Source organism: Pongo pygmaeus, chromosome 23, assembly GCF_028885625.2.
Source record: "Pongo pygmaeus isolate AG05252 chromosome 23, NHGRI_mPonPyg2-v2.0_pri, whole genome shotgun sequence".
Classification (NCBI taxonomy): Eukaryota; Metazoa; Chordata; class Mammalia; order Primates; family Hominidae; genus Pongo; species Pongo pygmaeus.
The window spans coordinates 35,398,932-35,424,162 of record NC_085931.1 but is presented as its reverse complement, the minus strand read 5'-3'; the positions used below and the strand labels follow the sequence as shown (position 1 = coordinate 35,424,162).

Genomic DNA, 25,231 nt, shown 5'->3' with positions numbered 1-25,231 from the left:
TTCTATTCATGGTCCAGGAATCTGTGGAAGTTGGAACTTCAGAACAATCAAGAGTATCTGGCAGAAGAAATTTCTAGGCAGAAAGAGTTCAAGATGTGGCCTGGCTGTGTCTAACAGCCAATACTCAGATGTGAGATCAAAGAAATTACTTTAATTTGGAATTTATATTTAAAAGGAAAGCAGAGCATAAAAGATTGAAAAATTTTCAGCTTGACTATGTGGTAGAAAATAACATCCTCTTTTCCTGAAAAGAATCCAAGTGGGCTGCAAAACAATCACTTGCTAGAGGTATTTGCATAACTAAAGAGGAGCCAAGTGTTGATAGCCAAGACAATGGGAAAAAGACCTCAAAGGTATTTCAGATATCTCTGAGGCCGCCTCTCACATTACAGGTCCTGAGCCTAGGTGAACTGAATGGCTTGCTGGGTCTGACCTAGGGCCCCACAGTCCTGTGCAGCCTCATGGCTTATTCAGCTCCAGCCTTGGCTCAAGAGGCTCCAGATACTGCTATGCGGCCAGGAGTTCGAGACCAGTCTAGGCAACATAGTGGAGCCTGTCTACACACACACACACACAGACACACACACAGACACACACACATTTAGCCACGGCAGCACGCACCTGCAGTCCCAGCTACGCGGGAGACTGAGGCAAGAGGATCATTTGAGCCCTGGAGGTTGAGGCTGCAATGAGCCGTGATGGCACCATGCAGTCCAGGCCAGGCAACAGAGCAAGATCTCATCTCTAAAAAAAAGAAAAAAAAGTATAGCCCATCACTAACCCATGTTATTGAAACTGCCTTTGCAAAAGTATAACTGAGGAAATTATGACAGTGAAAGAAATCAGAGGTAACTGACTCCATCTTGCTTCTAACCTTTAAGCTGTCCTTCTTCATTCCTGGGTGTAGGCTGAACTAACTTTGGGAAGGAATTCTGAAACAAAATTGGTAATAGCGCTTTCCCGAAAAGACGACCTTCTTGCCTAGGGACCAGTCCGCATTTGCAGGACTAACAAATTAGCTACAAGGTTAAAAATTACCATTTAGGCCGGGCGCGGTGGCTCACGCCTGTAATCCCAGCACTTCGGGAGGCCGAGGCAGGCTGATCACAAGCTCAAGAGTTCGAAACCAGCCTGGCCAACATGGTGAAACCCCGTCACTACTAAGAACACAAAAATTAGCTGGGCATGGGGGCACATGCCCGTAATCCCAGCTACTTGGGAGGCTGAAGCAAAAGAATCATTTGAACCCGGGAGGCGGAGGTTGCAGCAAGCCGAGATTGCACCACTGCACTCCAGCCTGGGTGACAGAGCAAGACTCCGTCTGGGTGGGTGGGTGGGGGAATAAATTACAGTTTAGGGATCATGCCGCCTCTGGCTCCAAGAGTCTGAACCTCCCCAAATTGCTCCTGGGGATAACATCACTGTTGTAAAACTTAAGATCAGGGCTGGAGATATTTGGCAGACCCTACACACCATGGATCAGCTAACACCACCCAGACTGCTAATCTGGTTCAACCAGTTCTGCCATCGCACCAGGAACAGAAGACAGCAAGAAAAACTCACTTCTACCGGCTGTGATTCCATTTTCAACCTGACCAATCAGCACTCCCCACTTCCCAAGCCCCTACCCACCAAATTACCTTTAAAAACTCTGATCCCCTTGGTCAGGCACCGAGGCTCATGTCAGTAATCCCTGCAGTTTGGGAGACCGAGGCAGGTGGATCACTTGAGATCAGGAGTTCAAGACCAGCCAACACGGTGAAACCCCATCTCTACTAAAATCGCAATAATTAGCTAGGTGTGGTGGCACACGCCTGTAGTCCCAGCTGCTCGGGAGGCTGAGGCATGAAAATCACTTGAACGCAGGAGGTGGAGGTTGCAGTGAGCGTCTCAAAAAAAACAAAAAGCAAAAAACAACAAACTGTGATCCCCGAATCCTTGGGGAGACTGACTTCAGTGATAATAAAACTCCGGTCGACTCTGCATGAATTACTCTTTGTCTACTGCAATTCCCGTCTTGATAAACAGGCTCTGTCTAGGCAGTTGGCAAGATGAACTCATGGTGCGGTTACGTTACCTCTCTAAACCAGTGACAATTCCTGCTAAGCAGCGTTGTATCAGCCCACTCCTTATCTTCTTTTTTACTTTTTATTTATTTTCTTGAGACAGAATCTCACTTTGTCGCCCAGGCTAGAGTACAGTGGCGTGATCTTGGCTTACTGCAGCCTCCACCTCCTGGGTTCAAGGGATTCTTCTGCCTCAGCCTCCCAAGTAGCTGGGACCACAGGTGCGTGCCACCACTCCCAGCTAATTTTCGTTTTGTTTTGTTTTGTTTTGAGACGTAGTTTTGCTCTTGTTGCCCAGGCTGGAGTGCAATGGCACAATCTTGGCTTACCGAAACCTCTGCCTCCAGGGTTCAAGCAATTCTCCTGCCTCAGCCTCCCAAGTGGCTGGGATTACAGGCGTGTGCCACCACACTCAACTGATTTTGTATGTTAGTAGAGTTGGGGGTTTCACTATGTTGGCCAGGCTGGTCTCGAATTCCCAACCTCAGGTGATCCACCTGCCTCGGCCTCCTAAAGTGCTGGGATTACAGGTGTGTGCCACCATGCCCGTCCTCCTTATCCTCTTTTGCCTTTAAAAAAACTGCTTTTGGGGCCGGACATGGTGGCTCACGTCTGTAATCCCAGCAGTTTGGGAGCCCAAGGTAGGTGGATCACAAGGTCAGAAGTTCAAGATCAGCCTGGCCAAGATGGTGAAACCCCATCTCTACTAAAAAATACAAAAAATTAGCTGGACGTGGTGGTGGGCACCTGTAACCTACTCGGGGGGCTGAGGCAGAGAACTGCTAGAACCCGAGAGGCAGAGGTTGCAGTGAGCCGAGATCACGCCACTGCACTCCAGCCTGGGCGACAGAGCAAAACTCCATCTCAAAAAAAAAAAAAAGAAAAAAAAAAAACCTGCTTCTGGGCCAGGCACGGTGGCTCATGCCTGTAATCCCAGCACTTTAGGAGGCTGAGTTGAGAGGATCACTCGAGTTCAGAAACTGGAGGCCAGACTGGGCAACATAGAGATGGGGCAACACCATCTCTCTAAAAAAAAAAAAGAAAAAACTGCTTGTAACAAAGGTCAAATGAAGCACTCCCCAAGCAACTTGGAAGTGTGTTTGGGGCAATTGTTCTCAACCTTGGCCCAAATAAACTATGTTAATTTTGCCTCAGTTTCTTTCTTTAGGTCGACAGTCCCTGTAACAATACACCAGAGGCATAGGTATAAAAAGATGGCCTTACCTTTTTCATTAGTGTGGAAAATAAATACTGTGTGTGCAAGGTAAAAAAAATCTAAACAATTCAGGGAACTAGCCCCTGGCTAGGGGACATTGAAGCTGTGCTCAGCCTTTTGCTTCTTTAAACACTGCTGTACTGTGTAAATAAATTCAGGTTAACCTGGAGGAGAAATTCACACAAGTAGATTGGCTGGTCAAATGGCACAAGAATTTTCTGTCTAGAGTTGTACTGGTGCAATCTCAGCTCACTGAAACCTCTGCTGGGATCAAGCGATTCTGCAAATATTCACCCATTCTGAATTGCCTTTTCACTGTTTCAGTGATGTCTTTTGTTGAATAGAATTTCTTAATTTTCATAGAGTCCAATTTATCGTTTTTTTTTCTTCTATAGTAGTTTTTGTGTCCTGTTTAAGAAAAATTTTTGGTATGCAACAAAATAAAAAAACAGAATTAAAAAAAGAGAAGCATTTGCCTACTCTAAAGTCACAAAGATATTCTCTTTCTTTCTGTAAACACTGCTTAATATTTTATTTGATTATTTATTTATTTGTTTATTTTTGGAGATGGAGTCTCACTATGTTGCCCAGGTTGGTTTCGAACTCCTTGGCTCAACTGATCACTCGGTTGCTGTATTTTTAGTAGAGACAGGATTTAACCATGCTGGCCAGGCTGATCTCGAACTCCTGACCTCATGATCTGCCTTCCTCGGCCTCCCAAAGTGCTAGGATTACAGGCGTGAGCCACCACGCCCGGCCTGTTTGTTTTTGAGATGGAGTCTTGCTCTGTCACCCAGGCTGGCGTGCAGTGGTGCGATCTCAGCTCAATACAACCTCTGCCTTCCAGGTTCAAGCAATTCTCCTGCCTCAGCCTCCCAATCAGCTGAGATCACAGACGCCTGCCACCACACCTGGCTAATTTTTTTGTATTTTTAGTAGAGACAAGGTTTCACCATGTTGGCCAGGCTGCTCTTGAATTCCTGACCTCAAGTAATCCACCTACGTTGGCCTCCCAAAGTGCTGGGATTGCAGGATTGCAGGTGTGAGCCACTGTGCCTGGCCTATTTATTTGGATACTTATTTTCTTTTTTTTCTTTTTCTTTTTTTTTTTCTTGAGACAGAGTTTCACTCTTGTTGCCTAGGCTGGAGTGCAATGGTGCGATCTCGGCTCACTGCAACCTCTGCCTCCCGGATTCAAGCAATTCTCCTGCCTCAGCCTCCTGAGTAGCTGGGATTACAGGCACGCACCACGACGTCCGGCTAGTTTTGTATTTTTAGTAAAGATGTAGTTTCTCCATATTGGTCAGGCTGGTCTCGAACTCCCGACCTCAGGTGATCTGCCTGCCTCTGCCTCCCAAAGTGTTGGGATTACAGGCATGAGCCACCGTGCCCGGCCTTGATTCTTATTTCCTATGTAACTATTTAAGCGATGAATTTTCCTCTGAGCCCTTCATTAGCTGTACCCTTTAGGGTCTGACCTGTGCTGATTACAGTGTTACTTGATGATGCCACCCTTTTGGTGTTGATTTCCTCTGTGTAACAAGATGTTTCAAGAGCCAGCTGTAAGAGTCTCTGGCTGGGCTGGGAATGCACACTGGCTGGCACTGCTGGTGGTGCAGAATCGATGTGGGGGCAGGGCCTGGGCAAGTCCCCCAGGGTGGGATGAGCAGGGAGGGAGAGGAATGGGCTTCCTCCAGGACCCCAGGAACCAAGGAAGTCTCCGCACTACCTCCAGGCAGGGTCAGATGTGCATTTTCCAAAGCTTATTGCATTAGGAGTGGGGAGTAGACTGTGGTGGTGCCAACAGCAAAAAGACGGAAAGGAGAGAAGGAGGTGGAGCCAGGGCTGAACCATACAGCTGGAGGGGAGAGGCAGGGTTCTACAAGTAGCACAGGAGGGAGGTGAGGCGGGCACCACAGAGCTTCCAGCTGCCTCAGGGCTGACTTCCATTTGGCATGTTGAGTCCAAGGTGCCTGTGCACCTTGTCCAGATGCTCTGGAGGTGGTTGCTCGGGTATGTGGGTCTGAGACTCCAAACAGCTGGGCCAAAGCCGACATGGAGATCCATCAGTTCACAAGTGGTGAATGAGCCTTCTCGGGTGGGTGGCAGTCCCAGGGTGGCCAAGGGTCCAGGGAGTGCACCCTCACTCTGCAGGTGAGTCAGAATCAGTCACCACGGAGCCACGGTTGCATCCCTGCTGGGGGGAACAGGAGCCCCTTTTCCTCTCTCCGATACGCAGCGACAAAGTTATCATGCTCTGTGGGTGCCGCTGGGAGGCACTGATGGGAGAGACTGGCCAGGCCTTCCAAAGCAAGCTCCAGGCAGCGTCCCAACACCCCGGCCCAGGCGCAGGTGTGGTCTGGGAGCACAGAGCCAGGTTCCCACCGTGGGGCACCTGAGGTTTGTGCCTAGCAGCCTCCCCCTCCTTTGGTTCCCTTTTCCTTTTTGGCCCACAAGGTTTGGGATAGGTGGCTGCCGCCAACAGCTCTCAAGGTGGCCCCACAGACCTGAGCCAATCACTTCTCCTCAGCCCTCCCCTGCCCATGAAGACTGCTCAGAGGGGCCCCATTGAGAGCTGGATCTGGGACTTCGGTTAAACTGCAGGGGGAGAAGCTTTGTCACCCTGCAGAGCATGAAGTTCAGTTGAAGCCATTGGGATCATGGCCTGGGAGCCTATCTAGCGGGAGGCTACCACGTGGAGGGCCCTGACAGTGTGAGTTCGGCCTCTGGATCCCACCACACTGAAGTACTCCAGAGACTCCTTTCCCTCTAAACCCACCAGTTCTGCTCCCTGGACCCCTGACCCAGCCCTGCTGCTTTCAAAGATCTGTTTTCCACTGCCTCCCAAAGCCAGATCCCAGGAGAAGCTGGTGGTCTCGCATCTGCCTGAATTCTGGCAGCGGCCCACGAGAGTCGGTGATGATGGCAGGTCTGCCCAAGTGGTGGGCCGGCTTGGCCCCCTCATCTCAAAGTGAGCCAGGTTTTGCTCCCAGACTTTCCTCCTAGTCTGCCAGACCACCTCTTCTAGCCACGCAGTCAAGCCCAGGTTAGGAATTAGCCCCATCCAGCCCCTCTCCCACATACAACCTCCAAATATATCCATATCCCAATCCCTGGAACCCAAGATTAGACCTTATGTGGCAAAAGTGACTTTGAAGATGTGATTCAATAAAAGATTTTGAGATGGGGAGATTATCCTGGACTATCCAGGTGGACCTACTATGCCCCCAAAATTCACAGGTTGAAAGCTAATCACCAATGTGATACTATTAGCAGGTGAGGCCTTTGGGATGTGGTTACGTCATGAGGGTAGAGCCCTCATGAATGGGATTGGCTCCCTATAAAAGAGACCCCAGAAGCCAGGCATAGTGGGCTGCACCTATAGTCCCAGCTACTGAGGAGGCTGAGGCAGGAAGATCTCTTGGGTACAGGAGTGAGCTATGATCACGCCATTGTACTACAGCCTTGGTGACAGAGTGAGACCCTGTGTCTAAAGTAATTAAATAAAAGAGACCCCAGATAGCTCCTACCTTCTTCCACTGTGTCAGTTAGAAGGTGCCATATATGAGGACACGGGCCCTCACAGGACATCAAATCTGCCAGCACCTTCATCTTGGACTTCCCAGCCTCCAGAGCTGTGAGCAATAAATTTCTGGAAAATGCTATAAGCCCCCGACTTTCCAGTATTTTTGTTACGGCAGCCCAGGCAGACTAAAACCACCTCTGTGGCACATTTGGGGTGATGGAGGAACAGCCGATGTTCCCAGGAACCAGCTGAGGGGCAGAAGTTCCAGATCCCTCTAGTGAGATCCCCAGAGAGCGCCATGTACCCGCCCTGCAGCTGGCAAAGCTGTTTATGGAAGTTAGGGGCCTGTTGGTTTAGAGCGGCCATTCTCAACCAGGGGGAGGTTGCATTGTCTTGAGACAGTTTTGGTTGTCATGAGTGGGTGTGTGTGGTGGCGAGTGGTACTGCATCACACAGGCTGAGGCACGGGATGCTGCTCAACATCCCGCAGTGTGGGGACAGCCCCGCACAACAAAGAATCATTTCATTCAAAACGTGGATGAGGGCCAAGCACAGTGACTCACACCTGTAATCCCAGCACTTTGGGAGGCCGAAGCAGGAGGATTGCTTGAAGCCAGGAGTTTGAGACCAGCCTGGGCAACATGGTGAAACCCCATCTTTACAAAAAAAGCAAAAAATCAGCCAGGCGATGTGACGCACACCTGTACTCCAGCTACTTGGGGGCCTGAGGTGGGAGGATTGCTTGAGCCCAGGAGACTGAGGCTGCAGTGGGCTAAGACTGCACCACTTCACACCAGCCTGGGTGATAAACTGAGATCCTGTCTCAGAAAAAAAAAATTAGCTGAGCATGACAGCGTGCATGGTGGTTTGTGCCTGTAGTCCCAGCTACCTGAGAAGCTGAGTTGAGAAGATGGCTTAAGCCAGGGAGGCGAAGGCTGCAGTGAGCCAAGATCGTGCCACTGCATTCCAGCCTGGGTGACAGAGCCAGACCCTGTCTCAAAAAAATGACAGAACAGACTCTGTAGCAATAAGATACCAAATTATAAAGAGGACCCAAGGCCAAGCCAGGCAAGGGTTAATTCATGCACCCTGCACTTAAAGAATAAACTATGTTCTAACAGCAATGAGGCTTTCCTTTTTCTCCAGCAGCAACAAGCACCGGCCTGAAGCAACATTAATACACTTCGCAGCTCATCCAGCTCACAGATGCCGACTTATTGACCCCCTGTTCTTCCAGCCATAACTACAGCTCTGACCAGACAAGAGACCAATTTAATTAACTTTCTCCTGATAAGAGACCATTGACCATGAACTGGCTCTGGCTGGTTTTCAGAGCCTGCTCACTTGCAGGCCTTCAGGCCCTGAAAAGATCTTTTGACAGATGGGGCCTAATTGTAATGCATTTTATTTTATGGTTTTTTTTTTTTTAGATGGAGTCTCGCTCTGTCACCCAGGCTAGAGTGCAGTGGCACCATCTCGGCTCACTGCAACCTCCGCCTCCTGAGTTCAAGCAATTCTCCTGCCTTGGTTTTCCAAGTAGCTGGGATTACAGGCGCCCACCACTGCACCTGGCTAATTTTTACATTTTTAGTAGGGTTGGGGTTTCTCCATGTTGGCCAGGCTGGTCTTGAACTCCTGACAGGTGATCCACCTGCCTTGGCCTCCCAGAGTGCTGGGATTACAGGCATGAGCCACTGGGCCAGCCTTGTAATACATTTTAATGTTAAGTTTCCACTGTCTCCAACCTACGGGTGAACATGGGTCCTATGTTACATGCATGTTTGTTCAATACATGTGTCAGTTCTGCCTTCATGAATATTCATAGCTCTTTCTGCAATATGTTGAATATTTATGTTTAGCCAACCCCTTCGGCATACAGCTCCTGCCCCAACCTCTCCTCCTTAGATGTGCCTATCTCTGGTTTCTGCCAGAAGCTATGCTTTTGAAAGTGGCGGATGGCCACCCTGCAGGCTGTAACCCTTTATAAAAAATAAAAGCGCCATTGTGGCTCATACCTGTAATCCCAGCACTTTGGGAGGCCAACGCAGGCGAATCACTTGAGGTCAGCATTTTAAGACCAGCCTGGCCACACGGTGAAACCCCGTCTCTACTAAAAACACAAAATGAGGCAGGTGTGGTGGCACATCCCTGTAATTTTAGCTACTTGGGAGGCTGAGGCAGGAGAATCGCTTGAATCTGGGAGGCAGAAGTTGCAGTGAGCTGAGATCATGCCACTGCACTGCAGCCTGGGCAACAGAGTGAGACTCTGAAGAAGAGAGAAAAGAAAGAAAGGAAGAAAGAAAGGAAGGAAGAAAAGAAAAGAAGGAAAGAAGGAAGGAAAGGAGGAAAGGAAGGAAGGAAGGAAGGAAGGAAAGTAAGTCAGGGGATGGGGGAGAGCTTCAGGAAGAACAGCTACTGGACACTGGGCTTAATACCTAGGTGATGGGTTAATCTGTGCAGCAAACCACCAAGGCACGTGTTTATCTATTTAACAAACCTGCACATCCTGCACATGGACCCCTGAACTTAAAATACAAGTTGGAGAAAAAAAAATGAATAAATCTTGTCAGGGATAGTGGCTCAAGCCTGTAATCCCAGCACTTTGGGAGGCCAAGGAGGGAGGATGGCTTGAGACCAAGAGTTCAAGATGAGCCTGGGAAACATAGTGAGACCCTGTCTCTACAAGAAATTTTAAAAATTGGCCAGGTGTGAAGTTGCACACCTGTAGTCCCAGCTACTTGGGAGGCTGAGGCAGGAGGATGGCTTGAGCCCAGGAGGTTAAGGGTGCAGTGAGCCATGATTGCACCACTGCACTCCAGCTGAATGACAGAGCAAACTCTGTCTCAAAAAAAAAAAAAGCAAAGAAAGAAAAGAAGAAATAAAAAAAAAAGACTCCTTTCTCAATTTATAAATTGTGTGATTTTTTTTTTTTTTTTTTTGAGATGGAGTCTTGTTCTGTTGACCAGGCTAGAGTCAGTGACACAATCTCAGCTCATTGCCCCCTCTACCTCCTGGGTTCCAGTGATTCTCCTGCCTCAACCTCCTGAGTATCTGGGACTATAGGCATGCGCCACCGTGCCCAGCCAATTTTTTTGTATTTTTAGTAGAGACAAAGTTTCACCATATTGGCCAGGCTGGTCTCGAACTCCTGACCTCGTGATCCACCCACCTCTGCCTCCCAAAGTGCTGGGATTACAGGCATGAGCCACTGTGCCCAGCCACTATCAATCTTTTAAATAGATCCTAACAAAGGGCATCCATCAACCCAAAGATGCTCCGAGGAAGCTGAGTCTCTGTCTAAGGATGGAGAGGGAGTCAGCCAGGAGAATTCAGCCCCTGGAGCTGCACCATGGGCTTCTGTGGGGAATCAAAAAAATGTTTATAGGCCGGGCATGGTGGCTTATGCCTATAATCCCAGCATTTTGGGAGGCCAAGGTGGGAAGATTGCTTGAGCTAAGGAGTTCAAGACCAGCCTAGGCAACATGGTGAGAGACCCTGTCTCTACGAAAAACAAAAAAATAAAAACTATCCAGGTGTGGTGGCACACACCTGTAGTCCTAGCTCCTTGGGAGCCTGAGGAGGAAGGATCACTTGAGCCCAGGATGTCAAGGCTGTAGTGAGCTGTGATCGCAACACTGCACGCCAGCCTGGGCAACAGAGTAAGATGCTGTCTCAAAAAAAAAAATTATATATATATACATATATATATATATATACACACACACACACACAGATAGATAGAGAGAGAGTAAAAATTACCACCAATGCCCTAGTGCCCCAGAAGAAAATCACTTTACAGACTGCCACAGGAAAAACAACCTCTTTCACAAATAAAGTTGCAAATATAAGTTACAAATCACACAAGGAAAAAGTCACCATGAGGGAGAGTCTGAGAGGCCCCAGCCAGGAAAACTCACGTCTGAAAAACGGCATCAACCACAGACCAGAGACCAAGATGCTGAGATCCTCAGCCTGGGAACAGTGTAGACAACACCTTGCTCTCTGTCTTGGAGGCCACAGAACTGACCTGGAGGCCACTGACAGCCTCACCGATCAAGGTCCCCAATTCCTATGCCCCCAAAGTTGAAGTGTACCTGGCCTAAGAATCTCAGTGACTGAATTCCTCCCAGGTGGCTTTGAGCAGCACGACTTGGGGAGTGGGCTCTGCCCTAGGCATCCAGCTCGGACCTCAGCCTCACCTGGCTGAAGCTGGGCTCGTACTCCACACAGCCCTTGCTGTCGACGTGCAGGATGGGGGCTGCAATGGCCGCTCTCAGGTCAAAGCCAAGCCACAGCTTGTTCATGATGGCCTGGGGGAGAGATGAGGGTTGCAGGGAGAAAGGGGGTACCTGCTACCCTACATCAGCCCTCACATCCCCACTCCACAGAGAGTCAGACAGTATGCTGCCCAGAGAGGAGACACTCGAGCCAAGAGACCCCCAGACTCACCTGGGCCACGGCAGAGATGATGAGCTCCCCACCAGCCCTGCCAATCACTAGCTTCGACCCCTGGGCTTTGTTGATCAAGATGGAGGGCACCACGGAGGACGGGGAAGGCTCGCCTGGAACTGGGGGCCAGCACCTTCCGGGAGCTCCACCCACCCTGTCTCCACTCACTGCTGAGCAAACAGCGGCTTGGCGAGTGCAGTGACCCATCCAGGGGTTAGCATGCAGCCCCAGCCCAGCCCCCTCCCTCCTCTCCCCTGGCGGGGGGCCCTTGTGGACCCCGGGTGGGAAGCCTTGTTCTCACCAGGTGAGGGGGTGGTGCCGGAACCCCGGGGGCATCGCTCGCATAAATCCAGGAGCTTGTTGTTGAGGATGATGCCTGTCCGTGGTGAATACACCATCGCTCCAAAGCTGCAGCCGTGGAGGCAGAGCCTGGGCTAGGACCCGGGGCTCCCACCAGACACCACTTGCCCTGCACGCCTTGCAGGACCCCCTCATTTTACAGCTGCCCCGAAGCATGCTGGAGCCCCTATTTTCTCCCTGGCACCACCCAGGAGGGGTCCCCAAAGACCCACCTGTGCCCCCACATCAGGGTACCTTTCTGAGTAATGCCTCCCATTCCCAGCTAAATCTTGGGTCGGGGCCACCCCAGCAGCAGCCTTTCCAGCCAGAGATGTCAGGGGTGGGGGCCTCTTTTGAAATAGAGGAGGAGAAAAAGGGCAAAAGCAAGGTGCTGCCTTATGGGGACAAGTGAGGGGACATGGGGCTGGGGGAGTGCAGGTCTAGGAGAGGAGGAGTGAAGCCATCCACCTTCCCCCAGGTCCTACGCACGGTGTGTTGATGGTGCTGGTGGCAGCCACGGCGCTGCCATCCTCCCCCAGCACAGACACATGGGATGTGCCTGTCCCGTGGCCCCAGGCCTCGGCCAAGCTGTAGTGGCTGAGCTGGTGGTCCCCCTGACCATCGATCTGTTGGCGGATGAGCTGGGCCAGGGTCTCCCCCAGCAGGTCCCGGGAGGCATTCTGGGGTGGGTGGGCAGGTGGCAGGGTCAGTGAGGGACCAGGCGGGATCCCCAGATCCAAGGGCAGGATGAACTCAGCCCCCATGGGGGCCAACTCCAGTCTGTCCTCTACCTTGTGGCCAGGCCTCCCTCAAGCCCAGCTAGGTCTAGACTCTGCTCACCCTCCAGGTCCTTTGAGATATGGTGCCACTCCTGCACCTGACCCCTGTACCTACCACCCTGGGATCCCTTTCATTCCTGCCCTGGCCTAGAACCACATACATATCCCTCTAACCTCCCCCTGCCAGGCCTGACCCTCCTTTCATGCAAGTCCTCAGCAGGGGAGGAGGACAGCCCACCAGCCCAGAAACCTCAGCAACCTCACCTGGAGCTTTGGGTGGCTTCGAGGGTCCCTCAGCCTCCACCTCTGCCCCCTGGCAAACTTGAGCATCTTCACAAGGTGGTGGTACACGTTCACCCTCCCTTCAGGCCTGGCCACAGACTCTGCTGAGAAGTTGAACCCTGGAGAGGGGTTGGGACACAGGTTGGGGTCACCCTATGTAATGGGTTGAATGTTGCCCCCTGCCCCGGAAAGATCCACCCACATCCTAATTCCCAAAACCTGTGGATATTACCTTATACGGCACAAGAGTGACTAATACCTTAAGTGGAAAAGTATGTTAAAGATTTCTTTTTTTTTTTTGAGACAGAGTCTCACTCTGTTGCCCAGGCTGGAGTGCAATGGCGTGGTCTCAGCTCACTGCAACCTCCACCTCCCAGGTTCTAGTGATTCTTGTGCCTCAGTCTCCTGAGACTACAGGTGGTCGCCACCACGCCCAGCTAATTTTTTTGTATTTTTAGCAGGGACGAGGTTTAGCCATGTTGTTCAGGCTGGCCTTGAATTCCTGGCCTCAAGTGATCTGCCTGCCTTGGCCTCTCAAAGTGCTGGGATCACAGACGTGAGCCACCATGCCCAGCCTTTTGTGTGTGTGTGTGTGTGTGTGTGTTTTGTTTTTTTTTTTGAGAGGGAGTCTTGCTCTATCACCCAGGCTGGAGTGTGTGGCGCGATCTCGGCTCACTGCAATCTCCACCTTCCAGGTTGAAGCAATTCTCCTGCCTCAGCCTCCTGAGTAGCTAGAACTACAGGCATGTGCCACCATGCCTGGCTAATTTTTGTATTTTTAGCAGAGATGGGGTTTTACTGTGTTGGCCAGGCTGGTCTCCAACTCCTGACCTCAAGTGATCCACCCTCCTTAGCCTCTCAAAGTGCTGGGATTACAGGCATGAGCCACTGCCCCTGGCCTAAAGTATGTTAAAGATTTTGAGAGGAGATGATCCTGGATTATCTAGATGTGCCCTGAATGTGATCACAGTGTCCTTGTAAGACTGACACACAGAGGAGAGGACACACAGAACAGAGGAGAAACCAGTATGACTATGGAGACAGAGACTGGAGTGAGGCAGCCACAAGCCAAGGAACGCTGGCAGCCACTGGAAGTGGGAAGAAGCTGTGAAAATTGTCAAAATAGAGCTGCGGCCTGGCACAGTGGCTCACACCTGTAGTCCCAGCACTTTGGGAGGCTGAGGTGGGTAGATCACCTGAGGTCAGGAGTTCAAGACCAGCCTGACCAACATGGTGAAACCCCATCTCTACAAAAAACACAAAAGTTATCCAGGCATGATGGTGGGTGCCTGTAATCCCAGCTACTGGGGAGGCTGAGGTGGGAGAATTGCTTGAATCCAGGAGGCAGAGGTTGCAGTGAGCCGAGATTCCACCACTGCACTCCAGCCTGTGCAACAGAGCAAGACTCCATCTCAAAACAAAACACAAAAACAAAAAACAAAAAACTCTGAAAAATAGAGCCAGGGAAAGGCCATGAAGAGAGGACTCTCATGCACAAGTGCCCCATTCTCAGCTGGGTGCAGTGGCTCATGCCTGTAATCCCAGCACTTTGGGAGGCTGAGGTGGGTGGATCACATAAGGTTTGGAGTTTGAGACCAGTCTGGAGAACATGATGAAACCCCATATCTACTAATAACACAAAAATTAGCCAGGCATGGTGGCACACATGGGTAGTCCCAGCTACTCAGGAGGCTGAGGCAGGAGAACCTCTTGAACCGGGAGGTGGAGGTTCCAGTGAGCCAAGACTGCACCATTGCACTCCACTCCAGCCTGAACAACAAGAGCAAAACTCCATCTCAAAAAAAAAAAAAAAAAAAAATGATATAATGGTGTCCGGCATGCTGGCTCATGCCTGTAATCCCAGCACTTTGGGAGGCCAAGGCAGGCAGATCACCTGAGGTCAGGAGTTCAAGACCAGCCTGGCCAACATGGTGAAACCCTGGCTTTACTAATAATACCAAGAAAATTTAGCCAAGCATGCTGGTGGGCACCTGTAATCCCAGCTAGTGGAAGGCTGAGGCAGGAGAATCACTTGAACTCAGGAGGTGGAGGAGGTTGCAGTGAGCTGAGACCACACCATTGCACTCCAGCCTAGGCAAGAGTGAGACTCCATCTCAAAAAAATTAAAAAAAAGAAAAAGAATGATATAATGGACTCTGGGTACTCAAGGGGAAGAGTGGGAGGGGAGGGGGATGAGGGATAAAAGACTACACACTAGGTACAGTGACTGCTTGGGTGATGGGTGCAACAAGATCTCAGAAATCAGCATTAAAGGCCAAGTGCAGTGGCTCATGCCTGTAATCCCAGCACTTTGGGAGGCTGAGGCAAGTGGATCAATTAAGGTCAGGAGTTCAAGACCAGCCTGGCCAACAGGATGAAACCCCGTCTCTACTAAAAAGATAAAAGTTGGCTGGGTATGGTGGCTCATGCCTGTAATCCCAGCACTTTGGGAGGCCAAGGGGGGGTGAATCACCTGAGGTCAGGAGTTCAAGACCAGCCTGGCCAAGATAGTGAAACCCCATCTCTACTAAAAATACAAAAATTAGCCGGGTGTGGTGATGCATGCCTGTAATCCCAGCTACTCAGGAGGCTGCAGTGAGGCGAGATCACGCCACTGCACTCCAGCCTGGGTGACACAGCGAGACTCTGTCTCGGGAAAAAAAAAATTAGCTGGGCATGGTGGTACATGCCTGTAATCCCAGCTACTTAGGAGGCTAAGGCATAAGAATCACTCGAACCCGGGAGGTGGAGGCTGCAATGAGCTGAGATTGCACCACTGCACTCCAGCCTGGGTGAAAGAGCGAGACTCCATCTCACAATAAATAAATAACTAAAAATAAAAAGAGAAATAAGTAAAAATAACAACCAAACAACAAAACAGCACAGTTTATCCAAAGAGACAGAGACTCTTAGAACTGAGAAAAAGGGCCCTGTTGGGCTCTAGGAGACCCACATCCTGCTCTCAGGGTCACCGTCCCCTACCCAGAGGCTACTAAGAGAATCCAAGAAAAGAACAGGTGGCTCTATCCACCTGGGACACCCTGTGCCCAGGCAGCCTGCTTACACACCCCGTGCCCAGGCAGCCTGCTTACACGTGGGGAAGCTGAGTCTCAGAGGGGCTAAGGTATTGCCGAGGTCCACTTGCCCGGTTTCCAGGGCCCATGCCCCCATGCCCTGCCCTGCTTACCTCCCAATCTCCGAGCAGGGCTTGGCATCCGCAGCTGAACAGGCCTGGCGTACACATGGTTGTCAGGTTCCTTGGAGGCCGAGGGCAGCCAGAGACAGAGGCCGACAATGACCAGCACCAGGACCACGGCCAGCAGGCCCAGCACCACTACCTTCATCTTCGTGACTCTGCTGCATCCACGGGGCAAGGAGCAGGGTCAGGCCCAGCCTCAGACACTCCCTGGCCCCTCCCCAACAGGGCACAGTCTAAAGTCGGGCCTCAGAAACACAAGCCCAGTGTCTCCTTCCCGCCTCCCAGAACGTGTGCATGCTGTCCAGTCCTGGGGGTGGACACCTCCAAGGAGGAGCAGAGGCAGGGAAAGAGCAGGAGCTGCCAGAGAACCCATAAGCTTACCTAGTCCCAGAAGGGGCAAGAGGCCAGCCAGGGGGTGCCCAGCAGCGCTGGGGGACAGTGGAAGGCATCTACACAGGGTGCAGGACAGGCAGGCCTCTCACAGAGGTCCAGCCTGGCCAGGAGGACAGGGAGGCTGATGTCACAGCAGCAAGGAGGCACACGGTGACTCTGCACAGTAACTCAGCCTGTCACCAGGTGACTGAAGTTCACGCAGCCCTGGGAGGGCCCCGGGTGGGAGGTGTTGTGAGCCGGGGAATGGGGTTCCCACTGCCCAGGCTCAGTTCCCTCCAAAGGGCGCTGTCTGCCCACGAGCCCCTCCAGTGAGCCCCAGCCTGGGTCCCTCTCTGGCTCTCCCTGTCCCTGTTCAGAACATCTGAACTCACAGCCAGTGTCCCAGAGATGGCTCTGGAGATGGTGGAGTAGTGGTGCCCCAGGCAGTAGACCAGAACCCAGCCTAAGGGGCCTCACCACACGCTGCTGTCAATGCTAAAGGTGTGTTCCGGGAACGTGGCCTGGGACCCTGAGTGCAGACTTGTTCTGCTGCCCATCCAGAAACATTAGCACCCCAGGCCCAAGGAACCACCTGAACAGCCCAGAAAGGCAGGGCCCAGAGAGGGCCTGAGCTGGCCCAAGCTCACACAGCCCAGCAGTGCAGGCCTGGCCACTTGGTAACTGCCCCAAGTTACTCATGTTTCTGACCAGCCCACCAAGAAGTCTGAGCCAGGAACAGCCACGGGCCCAGCCCAGGGGACCTTGGACAGTTCTGCCCATTCCCCTGTGGCCTCATCTGCCAAGGATCTGGGCCAGAGGCTCCCTGAGTCACGGCTCCCTCCCCTGCTCCTGGGCCTGCTGTGCCTACAGTGCCGGAGAGCCCCTGCAGCCTCCACCTGAGGTCTATTTCATGCCCATAACACCTACCCCACAATCATCCTTCCAGGCTGCCCCAGCTGACAGAAGGGGACATGAAGGCTGACCCAATATTGCTGCCTGCCTGGGTCACATAGGCCTGTCCTGTCATCCACTGCTCTCAAATGGGCTCTGGACAGAACCCACCAGACACACAACTGTGAGACCCGCAATAGCCCTAGGGTGGAGGTGCTATGACCAAGCCCTTTCCCAGGCTATTCCTCCCCGTGAAGATCAGGGTGACTGGGAAGATGACAGGGCAAGAACCAAGGCCCCATGACCTGTCCCTGAAGGCTAGACAGCAGACAGGAACATCAGGGGATTTGGCCCTGCTAAGTGGCTGCATTCCACGGCAGTCAGCCAGGAGGGGTCTAAAGTGGAGAGCCACAGGGCTCTGTCCCCTGCCCTAGCCCGCTCAGCAGTTTCCTCTCTGCCTGAGAGCATATAAGACATGCAGGATTCACAGCAGCAGGTGAGCAGGAAGAATGTCTGAGTGGGCAAAGGATGGCCCAGACCCCCGCAGCTGACCCCAAAAGGAAAACCCTGGGCTGGGGAAAGTAGGGAGACAGAGCTGCCTTCGATGGGGCACAGCTGAAGCCTGGCAGCAGCTGAGGATTCCAGAGAGGGGAGACAGGAGGGGAGGCACTTTATCAAAGGCCATGTCAACAGAGGTAGGGCCTACAGAATGAAGGAGATTTTTCCTTGCATGCTGAGTGTGTCACATTTTGTCCCAGTCAGCCCTCTACCCCATGAATGCAGACAGGGCACCTAGGGGGAAGTGGGTCTGGGGAAGCCATGTCACCCGAGGAAAGACTGCAGAGGCTGGCCTAGAAGTCTTCTGCAGACCCCACAGCTCTTGTCCTGGGCACATAAGGTAGTGAGTTCCCTGTCCCGAAAAATGTGCAAGCCTCACTCACCCAGAGACACTGACTCTGGTGTCAGTACCACCCACTTCCAACACACGTGCAAGCATGCACACACACAACTGAGCCTAATCTAGGCTGAGCAGAGCAGCTTCCCAGGATGCAGCAGAGAGAGGAGTATGAGGAAGAGGTAGACATGGCAGCCAGTCTGAAGTTTCCTGGTTAATCCTTCAACCCAGCTTGATGGCTTTGTCACCACAACCCCAGAGCCACAAGGGTGAAACCGGAGCACAGCCCCAACCCCATTCACAGGCAGGAAACTGAAGCTTAGACAAAAGGGATTTACCGAGGTCAGCTGGCCCCAGGAGGTCTGCAGACCTGCAGGTAAGCCCAGGACCCATCCATCCCTTACCCTGCCAGCCCCCAGAATGGAATCACCATCCCTGGGTATGAGAACGCACAGACCTCTGTGGCTTCCCCAGGCCTGTCTACATCCCTGGACCAGACGCTTACTACCCAGACCTGGAGCTGGAATCCATCTTCCACGCTGTCTACCCTTGCGGTGCAGAGTTGAGAATTAGAAAAAACACTCCTTCACTAATATTTAATAAGCACTACCTGCCGGAAACCTGTTGAAAGAACTATATATATATCCTCATATATATAGCTGATAGGTGGCAGGCGCCCCCTGGAGTTGGGCAATGATCCCTTGCACAACCGGCCCTACCCAACCCCAATCCACAGCCACTAACAGAGCCCAGGAGCGGGGCAAGCATGGCCCAAGGACACAGGGTCCCCCAACCCCATCACAGCTCTGGCTCTACTCCAGAGCTGACCCCCCACCCCCACTCAGGGCTGCCAGATCCTCCCGGGTCTGTTTCTTCATGCTGCACTCTTCCCTCCCTTTTTTTTTTTTTTTTTTTTTTGAGATGGAGTCCCACTCTGTTGCCCAGGCTGGAGTGTAGTGACGCGATCACGGCTCACTGCAAACTCTACCTCCCGGGTTCAGGTGATTCTCCCGCCTCAGCCTCCCGAGTAGCTCAGATTACAGGCACACACCACCACGCCCAGCTAATTTTTGTATTTTTAGTAGAGAAGAGGTTTCACCATGTTAGCCAGGATGGTCTCGATTTCTTGACCTTGTGATCTGCCCGCCTTGGCCTCTCAAAGTGCTGGGATTACACACATGACCACTGTGTCTGGCCCACTCTTCCCTCTCAATTCCAAGAAGCCATGGCTCTCTCAAGGGCTTCTTCAAATAAGTCAGGTGACTCTGCCCCAGCCCTCCCTCACCCACCGGCATACCTCTCTCAAACCCACTTATCAGCCAAGAAACAGAGGCCCCCCCCAGCCTAGACGCAGTTGGATAAAGAACCCAGGGCTCTCCCCACCTGTGGGATCCCTCTGCAGGATGTGCCCACATGAGTTGCCCCCTTCACCCTGAAGTGCAACTCACTCCCACTGCACAGGTGCATAAACCAAGGCTCGGAGAGGAAGAGGAACTCCTCTAGAGCACAGCAAGCATAAGGCAGAGCTGAGAATGGAACTCAGGCCTCCAGACACTCCTGGGAGTCCCCTGGCCTGAGCTTCCCCACCTATGATGTCCAGCAGCTCAGAGAGGGTGAGTGGCTCCTTTGGGTCACACAGCACTGGGCCACAGCCAGCTGCCCTCACTCGCTGGCTCACCGGACTCTAGATCTGGTCGTCCAGCAGCACACCAAAACCAAGCTAAGATTCCCCGCTGTGACCCAGCTCCTCTTCCCCGCCTCCCCCAGCAGCCTGGGGGCGGGCAGTGTGGTGCAGGGGAGGCATTAAAGGCACAAGAACTGCTGCAGTTGGGACAAGGGCTAGCTCCTGGTCCTATCCCTGGGGCTGTGATCTGGGACCGCTGCAGGTCTGAGTCCGGTGGGGTCTCAAACCCTGAATGAGAGACCTGAGCTCTGACGGCCTTGGTGGGGCTGAATGAGGCCGGGTTTCAGTGGAAGGCAGATTAGACCAAAGGTTCCCTGGGAGATGGGGCCACAGAGCTGGGGTGCAGCCAGATGCCCACACCAGGAGGAGCTGGAGATCTAAGCATCTGAGGCCCCACAAGGTCTGAGGAGCCTAGATCACCTCTACAACCCCAGGGCAGGGGATGCCTCTCCTAACAGGCCCTCTCCCCAGCTTGCAGGGGTACAGGTGGGGCTCTAGGAGATGTCACTCCAAGGACCCTGGTCACCTCGACTGAAGGGAGTCACATGATCCAGGAGGGTCCTTCCTCAACCCCCAATTTCAGGGGTCTGAGCAGACAGGCTGACAGAGGACCCCAGACAGCGGAAGCAGTGGGATGAGGCCCATCAATCCATCACGCCCTCACCTGCTCTGCCCCATTCAATAAGATGCGGTGGGTGCCCCCACAGGGCTGGCAGGCCCAAGCCTCTCGGCCCTCAGATCGAGGTCCACACATGGTCTGCAGCCTGCCAGAATTGTCACTCTTAGCAAGGCTCACGCTTACATTCCTTCTTTCATTCCTTCATTCATTCTCCCATCAAATCCTGCCCCCTCCAGATTCTTCTCTCAAGGAGCCCTGACCTGGCCGGGCAGGAGACAGTATGGTCACCCCAGGGGGAAGAGCCCTAGGGGAGGGACAGACACCAGAATAGGGGCCCTGGGAATCCAAACCGAGCTGGGATTGGATTTGGAGAGGACCTGCCAGGCAGAAGGAACCACCTCACCCTGAAGGCCAGGAAATGGAGCCTTTTCCAGAAAGTGAGGGCTGCAGGGGACCTCTTGACCACCCTAGGCCCTTCCTGAGCCCCGAGGTGTCAAGGCTGGAAAAGGAGGTGGCCAAGCTAAGACCTTCAAGGCCAGGCCAATCTGGACTTTGAGAGCCCTGGGAGACTGGTGAATGTGTCACCGGGCCCAGTAACCCATTAACCCTGGCTCACTATTAAGACCCTGGTGGGTGTCCATTAGCTCCCTGGCCGGTTTCAGGAGCCAGGCAGAGAGCAGGGGTCATGGGAAGAAGAGAGTGCTGATTGGGGTGCTAGGTGGAGGCTGGCTGAGCTGGCTCTCTTGTGTCCTTGTTCCTTGAGGCGCATTCCAGGGCCAAGCTGGCCTCCAGCCAGGGGCAGCTGCCAACACAGCCCGGGGCGGGTGCCGCCCCACCATCCTAGTGACTTTCATCTCCTTATCACTCCTGTGTACTGGCACCAGCAGCTCACAGTGCCTCGGGGGCCTCAGCCTGACAGGAGGCTCAAGGGGCCAGTCCAGTGCCTGGCTCAGCATCCAGCCACACTGCTCCTCTGAGAAATGGGCCCACTGTGGCCTCCAAAGCCCTGTCTGTTTCTACGGGTTGGGATCTGCCCCACCTCTGTATCTGGGAAAACAAGGCCCTGGTGGGGCAAGAAGGGAGCTCCTGGCATAGGAACCTGCAGCCTGAGAGGGGAAGGGACCTGCCCAAAGCCACTCGGCAGGACAGTGACCCATGACACCAGGAAGGCTGTGCAAACCACTTCCTGCAACTGGCGTCTCATTGCAGCCCCACCCCACTGACAGGTCCAGGAAGCTGACCACACTGAGTACCAGGAATCACCCGGAAAGCCTCGTGCCCTGAGTGGACCATGGCGGGTCAGGGTGGGGGGGGCACATGGGGGCACGACATCCTGAACTGCAGTCACGAGGCTCACAATGAGCGAGCAATGAGGATGGGTCCAGATGCAAGCCGTGCCTGGCCCATACTCCAGAACCACTGGAACAACATCTCAGGGACCCCTGGGAGCCAGAAACCCATTATTATCCTGGACATTTTGTGTCCCCTGCTGTCCTGCACCAAGGAGACACTTGGTAAACTGGCTAAATAGAACTGACTTCAAATCCAAGCATCATAGCATCTGAGTCAATATTAAGATCACGGAATCTCAAGTGTTTGTTCTCTGATCTTCCAGTATCCCAGAAAGGTCAGCTTACATACCTTTCCCAATGGGGAGCTCACTACCTCCAAAGACAGTGGGACTATGGTTGGTTTGCGAGTTCTTCCCAACATTAAGTGCCAATTTGCCTCCTTGTAACACTTGCTGCAGGTGGGCCTGGCCTCAGATCCTGCCCACTGTCAAAGGCCACAGAGCAGAGAAGCAGGGGCCACCCCAGATCCTGTACCTGGCCACAGATTCTCTGAGCCACAAAGACCACACTGAAGGGATGGGAGGACGACTTCAGCTCAATGAAAGGGCTGGTGCCACTCAGCTGTGATGGAAGGAGGTCAGCACAGGCCAACTGTGGGCATGGGCAGAGCTCCTGTGCCCCCAGAGCCTGGCCAACACCCCCAGTGCCATTTGCAGCATCTGTTATTCCAGCACCCACCTGTGATGTGAGGACACAGGCTGGAGCACGGCCAAGTGCGTGGGCCCTTCAGAACTGTCAGCTTGTGAATGTCTGGGAGCACCCAGCAGCAGGGCTGGCCTGGCACTTGATGGAACAAGTCCAACTCCCAAACTCAGAGGCAGGATGGCAGAGGCATGGGCCCTAGAGTCCCTGGGTTCAAACTCAACCCCAGCCACTGACAGTGTGGGTATCACAGCAGCCTTTCCCTTCCTGGCCTCAGTCTCCTACCTGAAGAGCAGGGATAACTAGAACAGTTGCTGGGTGGATTCCTTGAGACAGCCACGCGCAGACTGTAGGGAGCATCTGCTACTTTCAAGGCCTCACAGGGTCTTGCCAGGCTCTGACACTGGGCCTGTAGGAGCTTCTCTCCTTTCCTGATGAGCAGCTCAGAGCAGGGGCCCAAAGGGCACCCATCCTGGCCGCCCTGTCCTCCCTGCCCAAGACACCCTCCACAGGTAGTATTATCACATCACCTGGTAATTATCTGCAGTGTCTGAAAGCTCCAAGGAGGGTCTGGGGGTGCAGGAAGACTGTCCATGCCTCAGCCCTGACACTATCCCACGTCCTGGTCTCCAGGAAAGCCAACCCGAACCCGCTCCTGTCTCAAGGCCTCCCTGGTGACACGCCCATGCCCACCTGTTCACACACAGCCCCCTGTGACTTCACTGATGCCAAAACTGCCCAGCACTTTCCACACACGCCATGTTCTCATCTGGACTTTTGGGGACCTCCCCCTGCCTCACAGCAGCACCTTCCCAACCTCCCTCGCTTCTTGGATACTGGGCTCAGGAATGCTCTCACTGATGAGTCTGGGCCCTGCTGGCTAACGTTTCAGACACACCAGATGGACATGCCCAAGCCTGAGCTAAGCAGCTGCCTCCCCAGACCTCCTACCACCAGGGCAGCCACAGTCTAGCCCTGGGCAGCTGCCCCTGCATCCTCACTGGTCCTGTCCAGCTGCTCCCACCTCTATACCCCACTCCTAGCCTCACCTGACCCCTAGTCCCCATGGGCCACCCCTCTCACCTGGAGACTCCCAATCATAGGTCCCAGCCCCCCTGCTGTTTCCCTACTGCAGCCCTGGCAATCGGCATGCAAATCTGAGCACACCCCTCCCCTACTGGAAAAAAAACACTCCAGAGGCCCCCCTTGTCCTACCTTGCTGGCACCCGTCCTTTCCTCCTTTTTTTTTTTTTTTTTTTTTTTGGAGTGGGGCAGCTGGATATGAACCATCCTCTCCTCTTGCTCCTTCCCGGTCTTTGGGACTTTGCACTGACTCCATTATCATGGAGACACTCTTCAGACACCAATCACAATGCCACCTCCTCCTGAAGCCCTCTGGCACTGCACCTCACTCTGCAGGCCGGCTGCTACTGCTGCCTCCTCCACAGTATCCACAGTGCACAACAATCTTCACTGAATGGATGGATGCCAGCTGTCAGGTGGCTAGCTGTTTTTACTAAAATGCATCTTCTAGAACTTTACACTGAATCTACCTAGCCACCTGACAGCTGGCATCTCTTATCTTGTAATCCCAGCACTATGGGAGGACGAGGTGGGTGGATTACTTGAGACCAGGAGTTTAAGACCAGCCTGGGCAACACAGTGAGACCCTGTCTTTAATTTTTTAATTACATATATATTTTTTACAAGGCCAAAGAGGACAAGGTTTGGGGAGCTTCATGTGGAGGCCAACAGGAAGGTGAATAAGAACTCATCCATGGCCAGGCGCAGTGGCTCATGCCTATAATCCCAGCACTTCAGGAGGGCGAGGTGGGTGGATGGCTTGAGCCCAGGAGTTCACCACCGGCCTGGGCAATATAGAAAGACCCCATCTCTACAAAAATAAAAAAAAAATTAGCTGGGTGTGGTGGCACATGCCTGTGGTCCCAGCTACTTGGGAGGCTGAGGGGGAGGATCACTTGAGCACGGGAGGCAGAGGCTGCAGTGAGCTGAGATAGTGCCACTGTACTCCAGCCTGGGCAACAACAAAAAAACCCAACTCATCCATGTGTCCAACTCCACCAGGACAGAAACTTCTGTACTTGGGAGTCTTCCAGTCTTCGCCTTATATTATCTCTTCATCTGACTGTTTATTTGTAGCCTTTATTTATTTTATCTTTTTTTTTTGTGATCTGCCCACCTCAGCTTCCCAAAGTGCTGGGATTACTGGCGTGAGCCACATATACCACATGTTCTCACTTCAAGTGGGAGCTGAGCACTGGGTATACATGGACATCAAGATGGAACAATAGACACTGGGGACAACCGCAGGGGGCTGAGAGGGAGAGGGGCAAGCACTGAAAACCTACATATTGGGTCCTATCTGGGTGCTGGGGATCATTCATACCACAAACCTTAGCACTGCACAATATACCCACATAACAAACCTGCACATGTACCCCTTGAATCTAAAGTGAAAGTTTTTTTAAAATCTCATGGGATTCTTTGGCGGAATTAAAAGAGGTTGAGTCCATCCATGCCCCATTCAAAATCCAGGAGTGGCTTACAAATGCTCTGGTTTTAGAGCTTCAATATGAGTTTTGTAATACAACACAAACAGGCAGAAAGGAACTGTATTCAATATACTTGAAACGAACCATCGCATATAAAATAAAACGATACCATTTGTGGCCAGGCATGGTGGCTCACATCTGTAATCTCAGCAGCACTTTGGGAGGCTGAGGAGTCTGGCGGATCGTTTGAGGTCAGGAGTTTACATTCCTACCAACAGTGTTTGAGGGCTCCCCTTTCCCCACATCCTCACCAGCGTTCATTATTGCCTGTCTTTTTGACAAAGGCCTGTTTTAACTGGGGTGAGATGATATCTCATTGTGGTTTTGATTTGTGTTTCTCTGATGAT

The 25,231-nt window shown here is 52.6% G+C and overlaps 1 protein-coding gene across 1 annotated transcript in view; it reads right to left on the bottom strand.

Annotated features, from left to right (window-relative positions):
- The window catches only part of LOC129023011 (glutathione hydrolase 5 proenzyme-like), a 44,086-nt gene that overhangs the window by 6,684 nt on the left and 12,171 nt on the right, over nucleotides 1–25,231 (bottom strand). Inside the window, exons 2-8 of the mRNA XM_063662892.1 lie at nucleotides 15,845–16,014; nucleotides 12,640–12,776; nucleotides 12,086–12,276; nucleotides 11,559–11,665; nucleotides 11,258–11,427; nucleotides 11,008–11,118; nucleotides 622–744 (exon numbers count right to left, since the gene is read on the bottom strand). Coding sequence (XP_063518962.1) covers nucleotides 739–744; nucleotides 11,008–11,118; nucleotides 11,258–11,427; nucleotides 11,559–11,665; nucleotides 12,086–12,276; nucleotides 12,640–12,776; nucleotides 15,845–16,014 — 892 coding nt within the window. The 3' untranslated portion in view covers nucleotides 622–738. The remainder of the gene's footprint in view (nucleotides 1–621; nucleotides 745–11,007; nucleotides 11,119–11,257; nucleotides 11,428–11,558; nucleotides 11,666–12,085; nucleotides 12,277–12,639; nucleotides 12,777–15,844; nucleotides 16,015–25,231) is intronic.